At 43.9% G+C, this 18,790-nt stretch overlaps 1 protein-coding gene across 6 annotated transcripts in view; it reads right to left on the bottom strand.

Annotated features, from left to right (window-relative positions):
* ccdc88ab (coiled-coil domain containing 88Ab) overlaps positions 1-18,790 on the bottom strand; it is an 88,139-nt gene that overhangs the window by 596 nt on the left and 68,753 nt on the right. The window contains exons 22-35 of one of the 6 annotated variants that reach the window (XM_024007232.2): positions 18,007-18,150; positions 17,539-17,725; positions 16,971-17,116; positions 16,740-16,832; positions 16,013-16,215; positions 15,401-15,472; positions 10,760-10,837; positions 7,522-7,734; positions 7,154-7,216; positions 6,215-6,301; positions 5,602-5,679; positions 4,966-5,219; positions 4,315-4,786; positions 31-127 (exon numbers count right to left, since the gene is read on the bottom strand). In XM_024007232.2, the coding sequence (XP_023863000.1) occupies positions 66-127; positions 4,315-4,786; positions 4,966-5,219; positions 5,602-5,679; positions 6,215-6,301; positions 7,154-7,216; positions 7,522-7,734; positions 10,760-10,837; positions 15,401-15,472; positions 16,013-16,215; positions 16,740-16,832; positions 16,971-17,116; positions 17,539-17,725; positions 18,007-18,150 (2,152 nt within the window). In that variant the 3' untranslated portion in view covers positions 31-65. Of the gene's footprint in view, positions 1-30; positions 128-3,224; positions 4,787-4,965; positions 5,220-5,601; positions 5,680-6,214; positions 6,302-7,153; positions 7,217-7,521; positions 7,735-10,759; positions 10,838-15,400; positions 15,473-16,012; positions 16,216-16,739; positions 16,833-16,970; positions 17,117-17,538; positions 17,726-18,006; positions 18,151-18,790 lie in introns of those variants that run through there. The other 5 variants (XM_070448544.1, XM_024007237.2, XM_070448545.1 and 2 more) reach the window with 5 other exon arrangements.

Here is an 18,790-nt window from a genome sequence, read left to right as displayed (position 1 = left end):
ACCCCCCACTGGACTCAGAGTAGCACTCACCACTTGAGCTCATAACGGTAGCCGATGAGTAATGTTTAGGAGCTTTGTTGCTCCCCACTGCTTTTTGACTTTCTGCGCTCTTGTAACACTTCCACATCTGCAGAACAAAGGCATGTCATATTACATCGGAATAAAGGCTGAAAGTTAGTTGATACACAAGATAAATACAATAAAACTATTTCAAAATGGCAAATACATAAAGCAGAAATAAAAATCTAACTAACATTACTACTCCTACTGCTTGTGCATACATGAGTGCTTTCTGTCCTTGAATATAACTCAATGTTAAAACATCTGTTTGTACAAGGTGTAGTCAGTCTACAAATATACATAACCTAAAATGTGTTATTGTGCAATTGGAATTTGTATTGTGGCCATGAGCATTCAAGGCTTTACCCAGATCCAATACCATGACAACCAAGAGTAGAGGAGCCTTCATTCACAACATAATCTGGCCATCACATTTCTCTCACCACTATGTATGCTGTCTTAGAGCAACAAAAACACAAGACTCAACGATCTTTAAAATGTTCTCTCTCAAACACGTAACATTGCTCTCAGCTCATTTTGTGAATTACGTTTCCTCAAAAACAATCCCATAGCCCCAATTCACCCAGTCAGAATCCCCACATTGAGAGTGGTTTGGTCAGAAAAAGAAATGGAACAGAAAAATGTGTCATATGCACAAAACAACAAAACCATTTTGATCACAACAATCAAAATGAGAGCATCAGAACAAACCAAGACAGAATAAAGCCGTGCAGTTCAGTGAATATGCATTGAGATTGACACAGTAGAAGTAGACTGGTAATGCCATGTGACACAGTACTTTAGAGAGGACAGGGTTCTCCCACATACCAAACACCCAAGAAGATAGAGGGGAAACCAAATATTTTATCTAATTTTAATAGATGTGAAACTGCTTTCCTCTGAAGGGCTAGATTACATAATGACAGTTAATGTGTTCCTCAGTCAGCCTATCATGGGACGTGTTCTACAAGCCTCATTGCTTTATTATTAAACAGAGCTCCATTCTAATTCTGGAGGACTTCTGACATGAAGATGTTTTAAAGATGCACTGAACATCCAAATGATAGTTAACCTATTTAATCCCATCGGTCACAATAGTGACCGTAAAAAACGTTTTCAGTTATAAGGCTCTAAAACTTTTACTGAATGATCTATCAATGTATTTCCAGCAAATATTGAAATAATAAAGGGTCTCAATGAAAGATGTGCAGTGTCACATGTTTAGTGTGAATTGTCACATGACCAGAGCTGTTTACTTCCTGGTTGCACCATGAGAAGAGGATGACTGCATCAAAGCTCCCAAACAAAAGGTTAGTAAAGTATGTTAACATAAAGTTAGGACAAAGATTTTTGGTACACATCATCTTTAAGGTGTCTAGTATTGATACATTCATTTGAAATTACTCAACTTTGTTCAGTGTGGTCATAGAATGTGTAAACATGTTGACGGCAACAATAGTGACCGGCGGGATAACACAGTGCGTCTAGGTATACACATAGTTATACACATACATAGTTCTTGTTTTACCTAACTTTCTACTCTGTTCTTTCTTTTAGTTTCACTTTGAGTCAAGTTCTGGATATGTTGGATCTAGGTGACTGCCCAGACAAGGCATGCAACATTGCAGTTATCCCTCAAAATGAGAAAGATGCTGTCCTGAGTGATTGTGATAGCGATGGGTCAGATATGGACTATGGAAAGGCCATTTGCCAGCCAGAGCTGTGAAATGCATTATAAATGAACTCATGCAAACAGATCATGACAGGAACAACGTTAATCAGGGGATGATGACCCTACCCCTCACCCCCCCCCCCATCCACAACCTTCCCCACCCCCTCCCATTGCTGATTACATGAAGAGCCAATGTGCGGCCTCTACCCCGCCACAGTGGTTCCAGATCAGAAGAGCCAAGGGGCCCTCTACAAGCGCCATAGGGGTTCGACAGCGCAGGAATAGCCAAGCGGAAAAGCTGCACGGTGCCGTCAAAAATAAAGATTGAGTGCGTGTCAAACAATCGAAGAGGCCCTTTGTTTTACCCACTGATGTGATTCCAACAACACATATATACAGCCCAAATATTGCCCAAACAGTTTGGCCCACAGAACCACTGAGCACGGAAGGAGATCTTTACTGACTGCTACTGGTTGAAGATCAGGCAAAGATCATGCACAAAACTTCTCACTGAGCCAATCAAGACGAGATTGCACCGCGGGACTTTCCAGAGAAGTCGTCGATGTGCCCTGAACAAACGTCACTACCGATGGATGCTGAGAAATGCCAAAGTGCCACTGCCACATTTGAGCTGCCCTTCAAGATTATACCATGGACAGTAGAAAAGCGAGATTAAGATCGAATCGAAAATGGGCTCGAAAGAAAGACAAATAAAGAAAAATAGAAACAAGTCGATAAAGGCGTGAGGAGAAGCCAGTTACAAGGACTCTTAGGCCAAGAAAAGAAAAGTCGACGCAAAAAGACAAGGCAAAATGACTGAAATGTTATTTGGGAAAAGGTCAAAATTGATTCAAAGACATAACTGTATGACAGTAGGACTGACTGATCACAGTTAAATAGTGAATTGCCTCTACCACAAACATACATTTTGCATCTCGGTTCTTGAAGCTAACGTTCTCAATGGAGATACTTGTACATATATATATATATATATATATAAGCACTCATTGTGCAGTGGTGCTTTTTAAATATAAATATACAATAATTGTATTTTGTTCAGTGTAGGCCTCTACTTGAATGCATATTCTACAGGCACCCTCTATCCTAAATTTACCTTTATTTTCAGTGGGAATGAATCACACGACTGCTATAACAGTTGTTTAGTGAATGTTGCACTAAAATGTCACAATGACAATGTTACAATGAATATTGCACTAAAGTACAAGTTCAAATGTTACAAATAAAGTTACAATATTAATGTTCAATACATGTTTGCACTAAAGTAACAATGTTACAAAAAGTAACAATGTTGAAATACATGATGGTTGTTTTTTGTCTTTGCTCTCAGTATTCATATCGATGTAGTGTAATGTTTTGATGTGTAAAATAGTCCACACTAGAATGTGACGGGGCATTCTATGTGGCAATGCTGGGGACTGCTAGTGACAGAGTTTTAAATGTGTTAAATAACTGGGTTGCGGATTATATAAGAACTTTGATAACTGCATAGGAGAAATATGTTAATTCAGTATACGTAACATTATCCCACCGGTCACAATTGTGACCGACCATAAAACACACTTTTTCACCTACTTTTCCATTAAAATTTCAAAAAATAATGATTGATTACTTCAAAGGGTTACTAATGGCACTTGATTTGGATATTTTCATGTCTGGGAAAAATTTGGGATTAAATGGGTTAATGTAGCTTTGCAGCATGTTTTCTGAAGATGTATTTGTGATTCGAAAAGAAATAGCAAATAATGAATAAAATAACTAGAACAGCTATTGATGTCCCCCATAAAGCAAAGTTATAATGTGAGCCAAATACAGTGTGAACAGACCTTTGAAGCAAAGACATCCAGAGAACCCGACTTTCCATAAGACGGAGGGAAATACCAAACCAGGAGTGAGGAAAAGGGATTTACAAATCAGCCATGAAAAAACAAACATAAAAGCTCAAAAGAAAACATAGCATGATAGGGCTTTGATAATGCATGCAGAATTCCTTCTTTCTCCCCGACCATCACCGGTCCTTAAGCAGGTCCCAGATCAGTAGCTGACCAGGACGCCACACATTCAGACACAGCCATACTCATACCACAACGATTGTTGGTCCTCTGGGCTAAGGGGTGGAGATGGGTCAGCATCAAGCACATGATTGGTGTCAATGACATGTTCCCCATTCTGGTCAGGTGGGCTGGGCTTTAACCCATTTGGTTGGTTCTGGGCGGTTTGGGCAGGGTTGGGCCGGAGGTGGGTTTTGCCTGGGGGGCCGCTGATGTTACTGACCAGGGAGGTGTTGAGGGAAAGGAAGGTGTGGCTCTTGCTACTGCACCCTGTGAAGGCTGGCTCGCTGAAGATGGAGTCCATAAACACTGACTCCACTGTGAAGGACGAGCCAAAGAAAGACTCGAGGCTGGAGAGGTCAGTTTCCTTACAACTGAGGGGGTGCTGACTGCCTGTGCAGGGCATACTGACTGACTTCGGCAGGGACAGGGGCATGGGGTCTGGGGCTAGGGGGATGGACTGGTGGGTGGGATGTTGGGACTGGGTGGGGTTGTTGGTTGGGGGGTACTCACTGGGCGTGGTGGAGGTGCGAGGAGAGGCCTTTGAGGAGGGTGAGTGGTCCACAGACACGGGTTGCCGGGCGTCTTTGGACAGCAGGTCGTGTATGCTGGTCCGACGCGTGGAGCCCTCAGCTGTGGAGATGACGCTGCTGGCCCGGGGCAGCGTGGAGAAGGAGGTGGAGGAGATGTCCAGACGCTCAGACACAGACACGGCTTTACTCTGGGAGGAGAGGCTGACCCGTGGCTGGACCATGCCCTTCACACGCGTACTCTCTGCCTTTCGTAAGCTGGGATGACCTGGTTGGCCACCCCTGGAGGGGCGGCCATCGGAGTTCACTGGCGCTGCCTTCCCACTGGCTGAGCGCAGGATGCCCCGCCCCTTGGTGCAGGAGGTGGAGCCTCGCTCAGCCCGGTCCCTCTGCACATGCTCAGTGCCTCCAGAGAGGCGGGGAGACTCAACGGTCAGATTCTCTTGGCTGCCAGACTGGAGATGGAGAGGAGACATTCAAGTTGCCATACCATGACATTACCTGGGCTTTATAGCAGACTTGATTGGTGAAATAACTTCTACTTGTTTCTTATCATAGCACATCTGATGCCTATGAATAACATAGTATAGTACAGTGTTGTAATCTAGTGTTGCTGTGTGTTCCAGGCTGTCACCTCTGCAGGGTCGATGCGCTCCTCTAGGAACTGCTGTAGAGAGAGCACCTCGCTGGCGCTGCCATTCTTCTTCTTGGCCTGTGTGGCCTGGGGTTCCAGGGACCTCTGCAGCAGCATGGGGCTCTGATGAGAGGAGCGGGACAGGGGCTGCTGGACAGGGCTGCTCCCGCTGGACCACTCCTCCTGGTCCAGACTGAGGCTGAACTCCCCACTGCTCTCACTGTGGGGCCTGCTGAGGTTTCCGTTCAACGTGCCTGAAGAGAAACACACTACTGTAGGCGAGTTCTGCTCTAACAGTGTACGACTAACTCAGGTACTAACATAAGAGTATCACCCTAAGGTGATGACAGGCACTAGATATCAACTAGCAAAGCTCAGAAACCAGCTTATTTGTGAGAATGCAAATAAATAAATAAATAATAAACATGCCAGAACCTAGCCTGGACCCTTCCAGAACATATCTCACACAGAGAGAGGAAGAGAGTTATAGTATCAATGTTAATAGATCACAAAAGTGTTGTGGTTTTTTTCTCTAACGTGTGTGTATGAGAAAATCAACAGAGAGTACAATGAAGGCGGTGTCATATGCAGGAGCGTGGGAGAGAGGGGGCGTTCTCCTTAGTGATGTGACTGTACCTTTGGCCTCGAGCGGAGCGGAGTGGGAGGTATTACTGCTGATGGTCTTGATACTATGGAGGCTGGAGGCTCTCGAGTCTGGATAGGGATAAGAGGACACAGATTGAGAGGACACGTCACACGGGTCAGCAGATGGTGCAGGCAGGAGGGGTGGCACGGTGCCACACAACGCCAACATGCCCAATCACACAAAGGGAGTGGAGAGGGAGGGGCCACACAAACACGAAGGGAGGAATCATTCATGAGGAAAAACCTGTTGTAAAACCTGATTGGAGGAAAGGAGAGGGGCCTTGTGATTGACATGACCCAGAGACCAACACGGGAGGGGCTCAGGTGATTGAGAGGAGTAGGGAGAGGAGGAGACCTGGGGCAGAGGAATGTACCAAAGGATAGGTGGGCTGTATGTGAATGTGTGGGATGCAAATTGATACAATGTTGTTGCTGTTATTAGTGGTCTTCAGTTTGGTTCAGGTTTGGTGTGGCTGGTACAGTAGTAGTACTGGGGAAGCGATGTCCGCAGGTAGTGGGTGGTAATCATTGATAGCAGTGGCAGTCTTGAGTAAAGTGGTACTGTTAGTGGTCTTAGACAGATGTACACAGGTGTGTCACTTACAACAGATGCTACAGGGGACTCTGCACATAGCGGACGGGTCGAAAGCAGAGGGCGACAGAGCCTGAGCACTGCTAAAGACCTGTAGGCCTGGCACATTCAACACACACAGCTAACTGGGTTAACCTGCTACCACAGTTGTTAAACACTGCACTGGGCTACAGTGGTGCAGTTCACTTATACTGAGCTACTGTTAGTTTGGCTCAGTTTAGGATATAATGCATTGTACTAGGTTATCTGTCATTATATTAATTAACTCACCAACTTTACAGCACATCATAACAAAGTGCAATAAAACAGTCGTGGTAAAGTTCATGCAATAGAAGGTACATTACTGTATAATACAACGTACATGACAGTGGGAGGACATTTAAGCTAGCCAAGACTGCACAGAAAATGGAGATAATGGACACTAATTGTGATATGTGTGTGTGTGGGAGAATCGTGTAGGCAGACAGCCCGATCTACTAGCTAATGGGAGGAATGCGGCTCATGACCATTTGTTAAGCAGAGTTTACTGTTTGTGATAGCATGCCGAATCTAGTCATTTAAGCAGATCTACTCTAACGTAGGGCTTTAAAACCCTGTTCCTGGACCATCCTGTATGTTCTCTCCAACCCTAATCTAGCACACCTGATTTTAATTAGCTGGTTGATCAGCTGCATCAGGTTAGTTACAACTGGGGCTGGAGCGAAAACTTACAGTAGGGTAGCGTTCCAGGTTTGGAGAACCCTGCTCTAATGGTAGCAAACTGAAATGTAGAGATATAAACCAAGCTTCCAGTGGCACGACATTTACACTTACTGTAAGGCTTTAAAACATTGGCAATTTTTTCCCCATTTGATATTTCATTCCTTTGTCTCCCAGTAATAAACTGGTGTAAAGCCCTGTGGTTAAATAATAGTAATGGGAGTTTGTCCTAAAGGTCAACAGTTAACTTACCTTGACCTCTGATCCCAATGGGGTCATCTGAGGATGCTGGAACGTCTTCACAGGAAGCGTTGTCTGGAGGAGACAAAGATGTGGAAATATGAGTTATGGCTGGAGGGATGGGGAAACTACCGGAGAATAGGGCTTACGAAGGAAACAAAGTATGTGGCAGACAATCTTCTGAAAGCTAGAGTATGATGGTAGGCATTCACCGGTGTCCAAATCAAAAAGTAAAAATGGAGAATGAAAAATGACATTTACGATGGATTAAACAATGACTTGCTTCTGAAACACAATGAGACTTGTAGTAAATACACATTCTAGATGATAGTTCACCACACCACCAAAGGAGGATCGACTAGCGGTCCTGTAGACTCTACCTTTGATCTTCAGGCTCCTCTTGGCCCTGTTGCCAGTGGGCAAAGTGAGGGTGGCGTAGTTGATAGCGTTAGTGGAGTAGGCCATGGAGCCCAGCTCCTTCATGTGCCGACTTCTGCTGCCCCCGTTGGCCTCCACGGGCCCCTCCAGGTTCTCTGTGCTGCCCGCCCACTGGCCCCCTGCCAGGGCAATGGTCTGCAGCAGGTCGTTCATGGCTGTGGTGGAGATGGAGATAAATTAGCCGAGGGCACAGGGAGCAGCGCTAGGCTAGGCATGAAGTAGCTGCTAAGTCAAAGCAGCAGCATTCAGAGATGTGCCACAGTCAGTGTGGGCAAGCCCATGTCGGCAAGGCATGCACAAGAGCTGAAATGCAGCCAAACTGAAAGACTCAATAAAAATAGCAGTCACAGAAAAAAGTCAGGAAATGAAAGAAAAAGAGAAAGAAAGATAAAAAAGCACTGTAAGGCTCCACTTCAATTCCTACATGGTGGCTGTGAGTGAGAGGTGGCGAGAGAAAGAGAAAGAGCAGTGAGGTTCTGCAAAGTCATGCCGGCTCTGTAGTGAGAGAGGAGTGAGGAGGATGACAGGCTGCGCTCACACCACAGGCAGACAGGCAGAGATACAGTATATAGATGATGGGGCCAGAGTCAATGTGCAGGCCACACACACACCTACAGACCGCACCACCCTATACAGTAAGGTACAGTAGAATGGCATACAGTACCTCCCGACTGCACTGTCACATATACAGTTGAAGTCGGAAGTTTACATATACTTTAGCCAAATACATTTAAACTCAGTTTTTCACAATTGCTGACATTTAATCCTTGTAAAAATTCCCGGTCTTAGGTCAGTTAGGATCGCCACTTTATTTTAAGAACGTGAAATGTCAGAATAATAGTAGAGAGTATGATTTATTTAAGCTTTTATTTCTTTCATCACATTCCCAGTGGGTCAGAAGTTTACATACACTCAATTAGTATTTGGTAGCATTGCCTTTAAATTGTTTAACTTGGGTCACACGTTTTGGGTAGCCTTCCACAAGCTTCCCACAATAAGTTGGGTGAATTTTGGCCCATTCCTCCTGACAGAGCTGGTGTAACTGAGTCAGGTCTGTAGGCCTCCTTGTTCGCACATGCTTTTTCAGTTCTGCCCACAAATTTTCTATAGGATTGAGGTCAAAGCTTTGTGATGGCCACTCCAATACCTTGACTTTGTTGTCCTTAAGTCCTTGCCACAACTTTGGAAGTATGCTTGGGGTCATTGTCCGTTTGCGACCAAGCTTTAACTTCGTGACTGATGTCTTGAGATGTAGCGTCAATATATCCACATAATTTTCCTCCCTCATGATGCCTTCTATTTTGTGAAGTGCACCAGTCCCTCCTGCAGCAAAGCACCCCCACAACATGATGCTGCCACCCCCGCGCTTCACGGTTGGGATGGTGTTCTTTGGCTTGCAAGCCACCCCCTTTTTCCTCCAAACATAACGATGGTCATTATGGCCAAACAGTTATATTTTTGTTTCATCAGACCAGAGGACATTCTCCAAAAAGTACGATCTTTGTCCCCATGTGCAGTTGCAAACCGTATTCTGGCTTTTTCATGGCGGTTTTGGAGCAGTGGCTTCTTCCTTGCTGAGCGGCCTTTCAGGTTATGTCGATATAGAACTCGTTTTACTGTGGATATAGATACTTTTGTACCGGTTTCCTCCAGCATCTTCACAAGGTCCTTTGCTGTTGTTCTGGGATTGATTTGTACTTTTCGCACCAAAGTACGTTCATCTCTAGGAGACAGAACGCGTCTTCCTCCTGAGCGGTATGACGGCTGAGTGGTCCCATGGTGTTTATACTTGCGTACTATTGTTTGTACAGATGAACGTGGTACCTTCAGGCGTTTGGAAATTGCTCCCAAGAATGAACCAGACTTGTGGTCTACAATTTATTTTCTGAGGTCTTGGCTGATTTCTTTTGATTTTCCCATGATGTCAAGCAAAGAGACAGTGAGTTTGAAGGTAGGCCTTTAAATACATCCACAGGTACACCTCCAATTGACTCAAATGATGTCAATTAGCTTATCAGAAGCTACTAAAGCCATGACATTATTTTCTGGAATTTTTCAAGCTGTTTAAAAGGCACAGTCAACTTATGTAAACTTCTGACCCACTGAAATTGTGATACAGTGAATTATAAGTGAAATAATATGTCTGTAAACAATTGTTGGAAAAATTACTTGTGTCATGCACAAAGTAGATGTCCTAACCGACTTGCCAAAACTATAGTTTGTTAACAAGAAATCTGGGGAGTGGTTGAAAAACAAGTTTTAATGATTCCAACCTAAGTGTATGTAAACTTCCGACTTCAACTGTACATCACCTAGACCAGCGATGGGCAACTTTGATGGGGATGGGGGCCACAAAAAATCTGAACTCATCATGAGAGGCAGCAGTTGGCCAATTTGCGAGCAAGACATTTTGACAGCGGAGAGAAACATTTTTAATTTAAGAGTTAATTTTGTGCAATTCTACACCTTTTGCCATAGAGTGGAGAGAAATATTAGAATTTGTTAATATAATATCTGAGTGAGACTGACTAATAAAACCATTGGGGCCCCCCCGGCTGGTAAATCGACCATGATAACAAGTTTAGATAGCTGGCCCCTAAATAGCAATCCACATTTTTTTGTTGCTGACATGGGCTAATTGACTGACTATCAGTGACTGACATAACAAGAGGAAAACTGCTGATGCACAGACATATTTTTTAAATGGCACCTTGTGTATTCTATTATTGTAACTCGCAACATTAAGTTTAGACCCCGATTAAATTCTCCCCCCCAAAAATGTATAACCTAGACTAAGACTAACCTAGAGTGCATCTACAGATACCACAACATAAAACTACAGAAAAAGAACTACAGAACACCACTACTACCACTCACATTACTTCACATAAGTGTTGTTAATCATTGAAGAGTGTTAGTTTGTACTAATATCTACATTTGTTAGTTCTTGTATGTCATTACCTCGACTGTACACAAATCTAACCCAACAAAATGTGTTGTTAAGATAGATGCATCTACTATTGGTGATAAATTAGAGTACGAGTTTTGTTTATTCCTAGAAAGGAAGAATAGAAACCAGCTAGAAGCTATGAGAAGAGAAGCTAGGTGAGGGAAGCAGGAAGGCGCAGGCCAGAGGAGGTGGATGGAGGTGGTAGGACGCCAGGCTATCGGAGGTCTTACACATGGACCGGCGGTAGATGTCCTTCGCTTTGTCTTTCTCCTTCGATCTGTTCCTCATAAAGGGTAACCATTTCACAGCTGTCAGTTTACAGCCAAAGCAGAGAGGGGAGAAACAGAAATACCAGGGGAGATGGAGAGGAAAAGAAAGGAGGGAAAAAAACAGATAGATGTTAACGTTGGGAACCAGTGTACCGTTCTGAAGACTCAACTGGTAATAAAACAGTGTTACATAGATATCGGGGCAAACGCTGATATGTATGCAAACAGACACATGCGCACACACACACACTTTAACTCTCACTCACTCACTGTTCAAACAAAACGCCACGCACACAGCAAAGTGGGATGGCTGTGAAGGGGGTTGCCACATCGAAGACATCAGACTGCTAACAGACACTACAAACACATAGAATACCACACACAAAACACCACACATAGGGTGACGTTTATTAAAGGGTGCAATTAGGAGAGTACAACAGTGACACCAGGGGAACGACACTGCAGTGGAAGGAATGGCCACAGGGATCCCATTACTAACGCAAGAAAAATAGTAGATCCTGGGACACTGTATAGAGACACCATTTTAGATTTCCAGCTCCACAGACACCTCCGTGTGTTCTATAGACTGGCAGATTTCTGTAAATGCAGACATATTGTGTGTGTGTGTGTTACGTAAAAGGTTCTTTAGTATAGCTATTAAAAGACAAAAGAAACATAGTTACATCAAATATTGCCTTTAGTATAGCTAAAAAGTATTGTCAGAAGTATTACAATGTACTTCTAATCCATCTGTCTGCATATTTCAAGACATGTCATATGAGGGGGCAGAGAGATACCTGAAGGGTTGGATGATACTTTTCTCGTGAATTATCTTGAAAAAGCTTATACTTAAAAACTGGACATCAACCAATCCTCCATTGTTAAGTCAATGGAAAAATTATATGCTTCATTATCTAAATATTGAAAGAGTGTGGGTGACAGAAAGGAACAAAATGGTGCGATTTGAGGATGTGGGAGGAAGTAGTGCAGACACTGGAGATAGGGGTGAGAACAGGTGTGTCTGGGCAGGTGTGATGTTGATGTTTGTGTGCGTCTGTATGAGATAGATATATAATATAGATAGAGAGACGTATATCTATCTATATATACAGTCCCAGTCAAAAGTTTGGACACACCTACTCATTCAAGGGTTTGTCTTTATTTTGACTCTTTTCAACATTGTAGAATAATAGAGAAGACATCAAAACTATAAAATAACAATCGAAATACATTTGAGATTCTTCAAAGTAGCCACCATTTGCCTTGATGACAGCTTTGCACACTCTTGGCATTCTCTCAACCAGCTTCACATGGAATGCTTCTCCAACAGTCTTGAAGGAGTTCCCACATATGCTGAGCACTTGTTGGCTGCTTTTCCTTCACTCTGCGTTCCAACTCATCCCAAACCATCTCAATTGGGTTGAGTTCAGGTAAATGTGGAGGCCAGGTCATCTGATGCAGCACTCCATCACTCTCCTAATTTGTCAAATAGCCCTTACACTGTCCGGAGGTGTGTTGTGTCATTGTCCTGTTGAAAAATGAATTATAGTCCCAGTAATCGCAAACCAGATGGGATAGCGTATTGCTGCAGAATGCTGTGGTAGCCATACTGGTTAAGTGTACCTTGAATTCTAAATAAATCAGAGACAGTGTCACCAGCAAACCACCGTCACACCTCCTCCTCCATGCTTCACGGAAGGAACCACACATGCGGATATAATCCGTTCACCTACTCTGCGTCTCACAAAGACACAGCGGTTGGAACCAAAACTCTAACTTTTGGACTCATCAGATCAAAGAACAGATTTCCACCGGTCTAATGTCCATTGCTTGTGTTTCTTGGCCCAAGCAAGTCTTCTTCTTATTGTGTCCTTTAGTGGTGGGTTCTTTGCAGCAATTCGACCATGAAAGCCTGATTCACGCAGTCTCCTCTGAACAGTTGTTGTTGTGTCTGTTACCTGAACTCTGTGAAGCATTTTATTTGGGCTGATATTTCTGAGGCTTGTAACTCTAATGAACATATCCTCTGCAGCAGATGTAACTCTGGGTCTTCCTTTCCTGTGGCGGTCCTCATGAGGGCCAGTTTCATCATAGCGCTTCATGGTTTTTGTGACTGCACTTGAAACTTTCAAAGTTCTTGACATTTTCCGGATTAAAGTAATGATGGATTGTCGTTTCTCTTTGCTTATTTGAGCTGCTCTTGCCATAATATGGACTTGGTCAATTACCAAATAGGGCTATCTTCTGTATACCACCCCTACCTTGTCACGACACAACTGATTGGCTCAAACGCATTAAGGAGGAAAGAAATTCCAGAAATTAACATTTAACAAGGCACACCTGTTAATTGAAATGCATTCCAGGTGACTACCTCATGAAGCTGGTTGAGAGAATGCCAAGAGTGTGCAAAGCTGTCATCAAGGCAAAGGGTTGGCTACTTTGAAGAATCTGAAATATAACATTTATTTTGATTTGTTTAACACTTTTTTGGTTACTACATGATTCCATATGTGTTATTTCATAGTTTTGATGTCTTCAATATTATTCTACAATGTACAAAACAGAAAATAGTAAAAGATTAAGAAAAACCGATATATACACATACACAGGGGAGAAGAAGTATTTGATACAGTAGGTTTTCCTACTTACAAAGCATGTAGAGGTCTGTAATTTTTTATCATAGGTACACTTCAACTGTGAGAGACGGAATCTAAAACAAAAATCCAGAAAATCACATTGTATGATTTTTAAGTAATTAATTTGCATTTTATTGCATGACATAAGAATTTGGAATACATCAGAAAGCAGAACTTAATATTTGGTACAGAAACCTTTGTTTGTAGTCTTGACCAGGTTTGCACACACTGCAGCAGGGATTTTGGCCCACTCCTCCATACAGACCGTCTCCAGATCCTTAAGGTTTCGGGGCTGTCGCTGGGCAATACGGACTTTCAGCTCCCTCCAAAGATTTTTCTATTGGGTTCAGGTCTGGAGACTGGCTAGGCCACTCCAGGACCTTGAGATGCTTCTTACGGAGCCACTCCTTAGTTGCCCTGGCTGGTGTGTTTCGGGTCGTTGTCATGCTGGAAGACCCAGCCACGACCCATCTTCAATGCTCTTACTGAGGGAAGGAGGTTGTTGGCCAAGATCTCGCGATACATGGCCCCATCCATCCTCCCCTCAATACGGTGCAGTCGTCCTGTCCCCTTTGCAGAAAAGCATCCCCAAAGAATGATGTTTCCACCTCCATGCTTCACGGTTGGGATGGTGTTCTTGGGGTTGTACTCATCCTTCTTCTTCCTCCAAACACGGCGAGTAGAGTTTAGACCAAAAAGCTCTATTTTTGTCTCATCAGACCACATGACCTTCTCCACATTCCTCCTCTGGATCATCCAGATGGTCATTGGCAAACTTCAGACGGGCCTGGACATGAGCTGGCTTGGGCAGGGGAGCCTTGCGTGCGCGCAAGGATTTTAATCCATGACGGCGTAGTGTGTTATAAATGGTTTTTCTTTGAGACTGTGGTCCCAGCTCTCTTCAGGACATTGACCAGGTCCTGCCGTGTAGTTCTGGGCTGATCCCTCACCTTCCTCATGATCATTGATGCCCCACGAGGTGAGATCTTGCATGGAGCCCCAGACCGAGGGTGGATTTGACCGTCATCTTGAACTTTCCATTTTCTAATAATTGCGCCAACAGTTGTTGCCTTCTCACCAAGCTTGCTTGCTATTGCCCTGTAGCCATCCCAGCCTGTGCAGGTCTACAATTCATCCCTGATGTCCTAACACAGCTCTCTGGTCTTGGCCATTGTGGAGAGGTTGGAGTCAGTTGATTGAAGGTGTGGACAGGTGTCTTTTATACAGGTAACGAGTTCAAACAGGTGCAGTTAATACAGGTAATGAGTGGAGAACAGGAGGGATTTCTTAAGAAAAACCTAACAGGTCTGTGAGAGCGGAATTCTTACTGGTTGGTAGGTGATCAAATACTTATGTCATGCAATAAAATGCAAATTAATTACTTAAAAATCATACAATGTATTCCTCTGGATTTTTGTTTGGATTCTGTCTCTTCAAGTTGACGTGTAACCTATGAACTAAATTACAGACCTCTACATGCTTTGTAAGTAGGAAAACCTGCAAAATCGGCAGTGTATCAAATACTTGTTCTCCCCACTGTACATACATACATACATACATACATACATACATACATACATACATACATACATACATACATACATACATACATACATACATACATACATACATACCTGGTGCATTGAACACAGGTTACATATAATGCACTACACCATTTAATAGGTATGGAATGTGGGTGCGTTCCTCTGCCCAGGCGTTGCTGACGCCTGCCAGATCTTACAACACCTGGATAGGTATTTTATGTATCAGCTAATCACATATGTTATAGCAATCTATCAGTCGATGACACAGCCGATGACGTGGCACGCAAACATTGGTTGATGCATGCAACATCTGAGTAGGGGAACGCGACCATTGACTGAAGGATGAGACACAACATGCTGACGTGCCGAGTGACACGACAGCTCAACTACAAGCCCCGCCCAGCCCTCCCCTCTCAGCATACCATTAGAGGAACCTTGGTTACCCTGGTTACTCTGCACATGGGAGTGCTGCACTCTCTGAGAGTCTTTCTTCCCTATCGCACAGAGAGGGAAAAACAAGCACAGGAAGCATTAGGTCCACACAACCAGCCACCACACAGCAACAAGGGGCTACTGTCCTGGTGTCTCCTGCCCTGCATACCTCACTGTCTACAACTGACCGCTGCTCATGTTCTAGTCTGTGCCAGCATGTACTTTTCCGTCTGACCCAGTGTACTTCGGTTTCTCTGTCTACGTGCATCATATTACCAGTGTCTGCATGTATTTACCGCATATATTTATTAACATACGCTCTGCTCCCAGTGTCTTATTTAACTAATATGTGATCTAGTCCTTCTTCCTGTCTGTTAGTCCTTCTGATCAGAGGAAGGGACATATTGAGTGAGAGGAAGACCTAGTCCTAGACTATGTTCTGGTCTGGAGTGGACTCTCTTTCAAAATATAGGTCTATTACTTCCTTCTATTGTGTCTATTTTACCGTAAAGTATATTGATGTGTTTTAATGCACTTCAAATAAGGCTCGAATTGATCTGATCAGTAGGGTGTTTTCCATGCAGGTCAGAGTGTCTACTCACTGCTGTTCCTCTTTTGTGTCAGCGTGTCGTCCAGGGAGTTGGAGCCAGAGCCTATGGAGGAGGAGTCCTGGCTGTCCAGAGGAAGCCCCAGGAAGCCCTCGCTGGACTCAGAGCACGTGGGCGTCAGTGTCAGGGAACGCATCCGCTCCAGACTCTTCGGCTTGATCAGCTTCTTCATCTTCAGGGTGATCCAATTCCCTCGTCTAAGATGAGAGCGAGGGGGTTTTGTAATTTAGGGTAAATTATTTGACTCTGGGTAGTGTTCAGTAGGCACAAAAAGAGCAGAAAACTTCTGAAATTAAGGGATGTATTCCCATTTTGTGGCTTATTGAACCAGTGGTTTTCCAGCATCCGGGGTGTTCTTGTACAGCCTCCCAATTCCCCAGAGACAGCTATGATGATGTTAGTTAGGCATAAAGATGAACCAGAGCTTCTTGGTTAATTTGAACCATATGCAGGAGTTGGTTAGGTTCAGACGTAAACCATATGCATTTAGTCAGGCATGGAAATGAATCAGAACTGAATGCTTAGGCACATAAGATCCAGGGCAGTTGGATATGCAATGGAATTAACCATAACCAGACAACTGCAGCAATCTACTGCAGTTATATATTTAATTTTCATGTGGGGGATGTCAGCATTGTCTCAGTCAGCTGTTTACTACGACAGAGGCTGACATGGTCAAAGCACCAACCACAACGATAGCAGTGGACTCCTAGCTACTTACCTCCGTGGAGGTGAGGGGTCATAAAACTTGTACTGGTCCATGATCTTCTCTTCCAGCTTCTCCTTCTGTCTCCTCAACTCGTTCAGCTTGTCACTGTGAAGGAGGGAAAGACCAGTTAGGCACAGGAACAAATGACATCTAGCTACATATCCAAGAAACAGACATCTCTCTCTTATTGAAATGTTAACTTGAACACTGGTTACAAAATGTAATAGTGGGGTCATCTCTCACATGTACTGTCTCTGTTCTACGTGGAACAGGTCCTTGCTCTCCATGGTCTGTTCTAGCAGGGTGCGGTTCTGTAGCATCAGGGTCTGGATCTGGTCCAGCAGGTGACGGTTCTCCTCCTCCAGGTTCCCCTTCAACTGACTCAGCAACTAGGGAGAGAGAAATAGACTATTTGAGCATAGTGGTTGGTATCCAAGTTGCTTTCACATTGTTGTATATATTACACGTGGGCTGTGCCTTCCCTTCACAGTGGGTGAATACAGGTCAGACACTTGTTAAGCCTTAAAGAGCATGGTATTGAGAAACCATCTATCAGCCTTCCTTTCCAACAGACAGATATTAGGCAAACATAGTCATGTCTGAACCGAGGCCACATATCGGCTTTGAACACTTACATAACATAGGACTACATTTACCAAGAGTTACCTGTGATAGAGTTTGGAAATATGCGGAACATAATAATTATAATCTAGTGGTTGGTGTATGGGTAGGGGGTACAGATATTGTAGTACCTCACACTGGTTAGTGAGTGGGAGGGGGTGAAGGGGGACTGAGGGGTGTGTAACTGTACCTCACACTGGTTGGTGAGCTTGGTAGAGGTGATGTCCAGCTGCTGGTACTGCTCTTTGAGTTTGGAGAACTCTGCCTCCAGGCGGGTCTGTTCCAGCTTGGCACCGTTCATCTGGCTCTTCAGGTTCTTATGGTCAACCTGCAAGCCCTCATTATCCTTCACCAGCTGGCGGTGTGCCATGTTCAGCCTTACACACAGACGTCATGTGTTTTAAACAGCAGCTTCTTTACTCATAGCCCCCTGGTTAGTTCTCTAATTGCAACCACTTGAAATGTCTGCATATTGCCACTCAAAACATGCTAACTTTATTTCCCCCTCTTTCTCTAAAAACCTTGATGAACAGATTTCTCTGTACCTGGATTGACAGCTGAAGGATGTTCCCTTGCACCTCAAAGTAACCCTCAGGGCAAATCCCCCCCTCTCGCATACAAACACACACAGATCTCAGCTTATCCCTGAAACACTCACTTTTCATTCGCCTCCTTCAGTTTGTAGTAGTCTATAGCCGTGGCCTCGTGGCTCTTGTTCTCAGACAGCATCTTCTCCTGCTCTGCCTTCAGCTGTTTCTCCAGCTCCTCCAGCTGATCCTTCTGCCTCAGCAACTGATTATACCTGCAACACATTACCACCGGTTAGTGGATGGCAGCTGTGTGTGTATATACAGTTGTGTATATACACTTTGGTTGGAGTCATTGTAACTCGTTTTTCAACCACTCCACAAATTCCTTGTTAACAAACTATAGTTTTGGCAAGTCGGTTAGGACATCTACTTTGTGCACGACAAGTAATTTTTCAAGCAATTGTTTACAGACAGATTATTTCACTTATAATTCACTGTATGACAATTCCAGTGGGTCAGAAAATTACATACACTAAGTTGACTGTGCCTTTAAACAGCTTGGAAAATTCCAGAAAATTATGTCATGGCTTTAGAAGCTTCTGATAGGCTAATTGGCATCATTTCAGTCAATTGGAGGTGTACCTGTAGATGTATTTCAAGGCCTACCTTCAAACTCGGTGCCTCTTTGCTTGACATGATGGGAAAATCAAAAGAAATCAGCCAAGACCTCAGAAAAATAATTGTAGACAAGTCTGGTTCATCCTTGGGAGCAATTTCCAAACGCCTGAAGGTACCACATTCATCTGTACAAACAATAGTACGCAAGTATAAACACCATGGGACCACTCAGCCGTCATACCGCTCAGGAAGGAGACGCGTTTTGTCTACTAGAGATAAACGAACTTTGGTGCG

This window comes from Salvelinus sp. IW2-2015, linkage group LG18 (genome assembly GCF_002910315.2).
Source record: "Salvelinus sp. IW2-2015 linkage group LG18, ASM291031v2, whole genome shotgun sequence".
Taxonomy (NCBI): domain Eukaryota; kingdom Metazoa; phylum Chordata; class Actinopteri; order Salmoniformes; family Salmonidae; genus Salvelinus; species Salvelinus sp. IW2-2015.
This window is presented reverse-complemented; position numbering and strand designations above follow the sequence as displayed.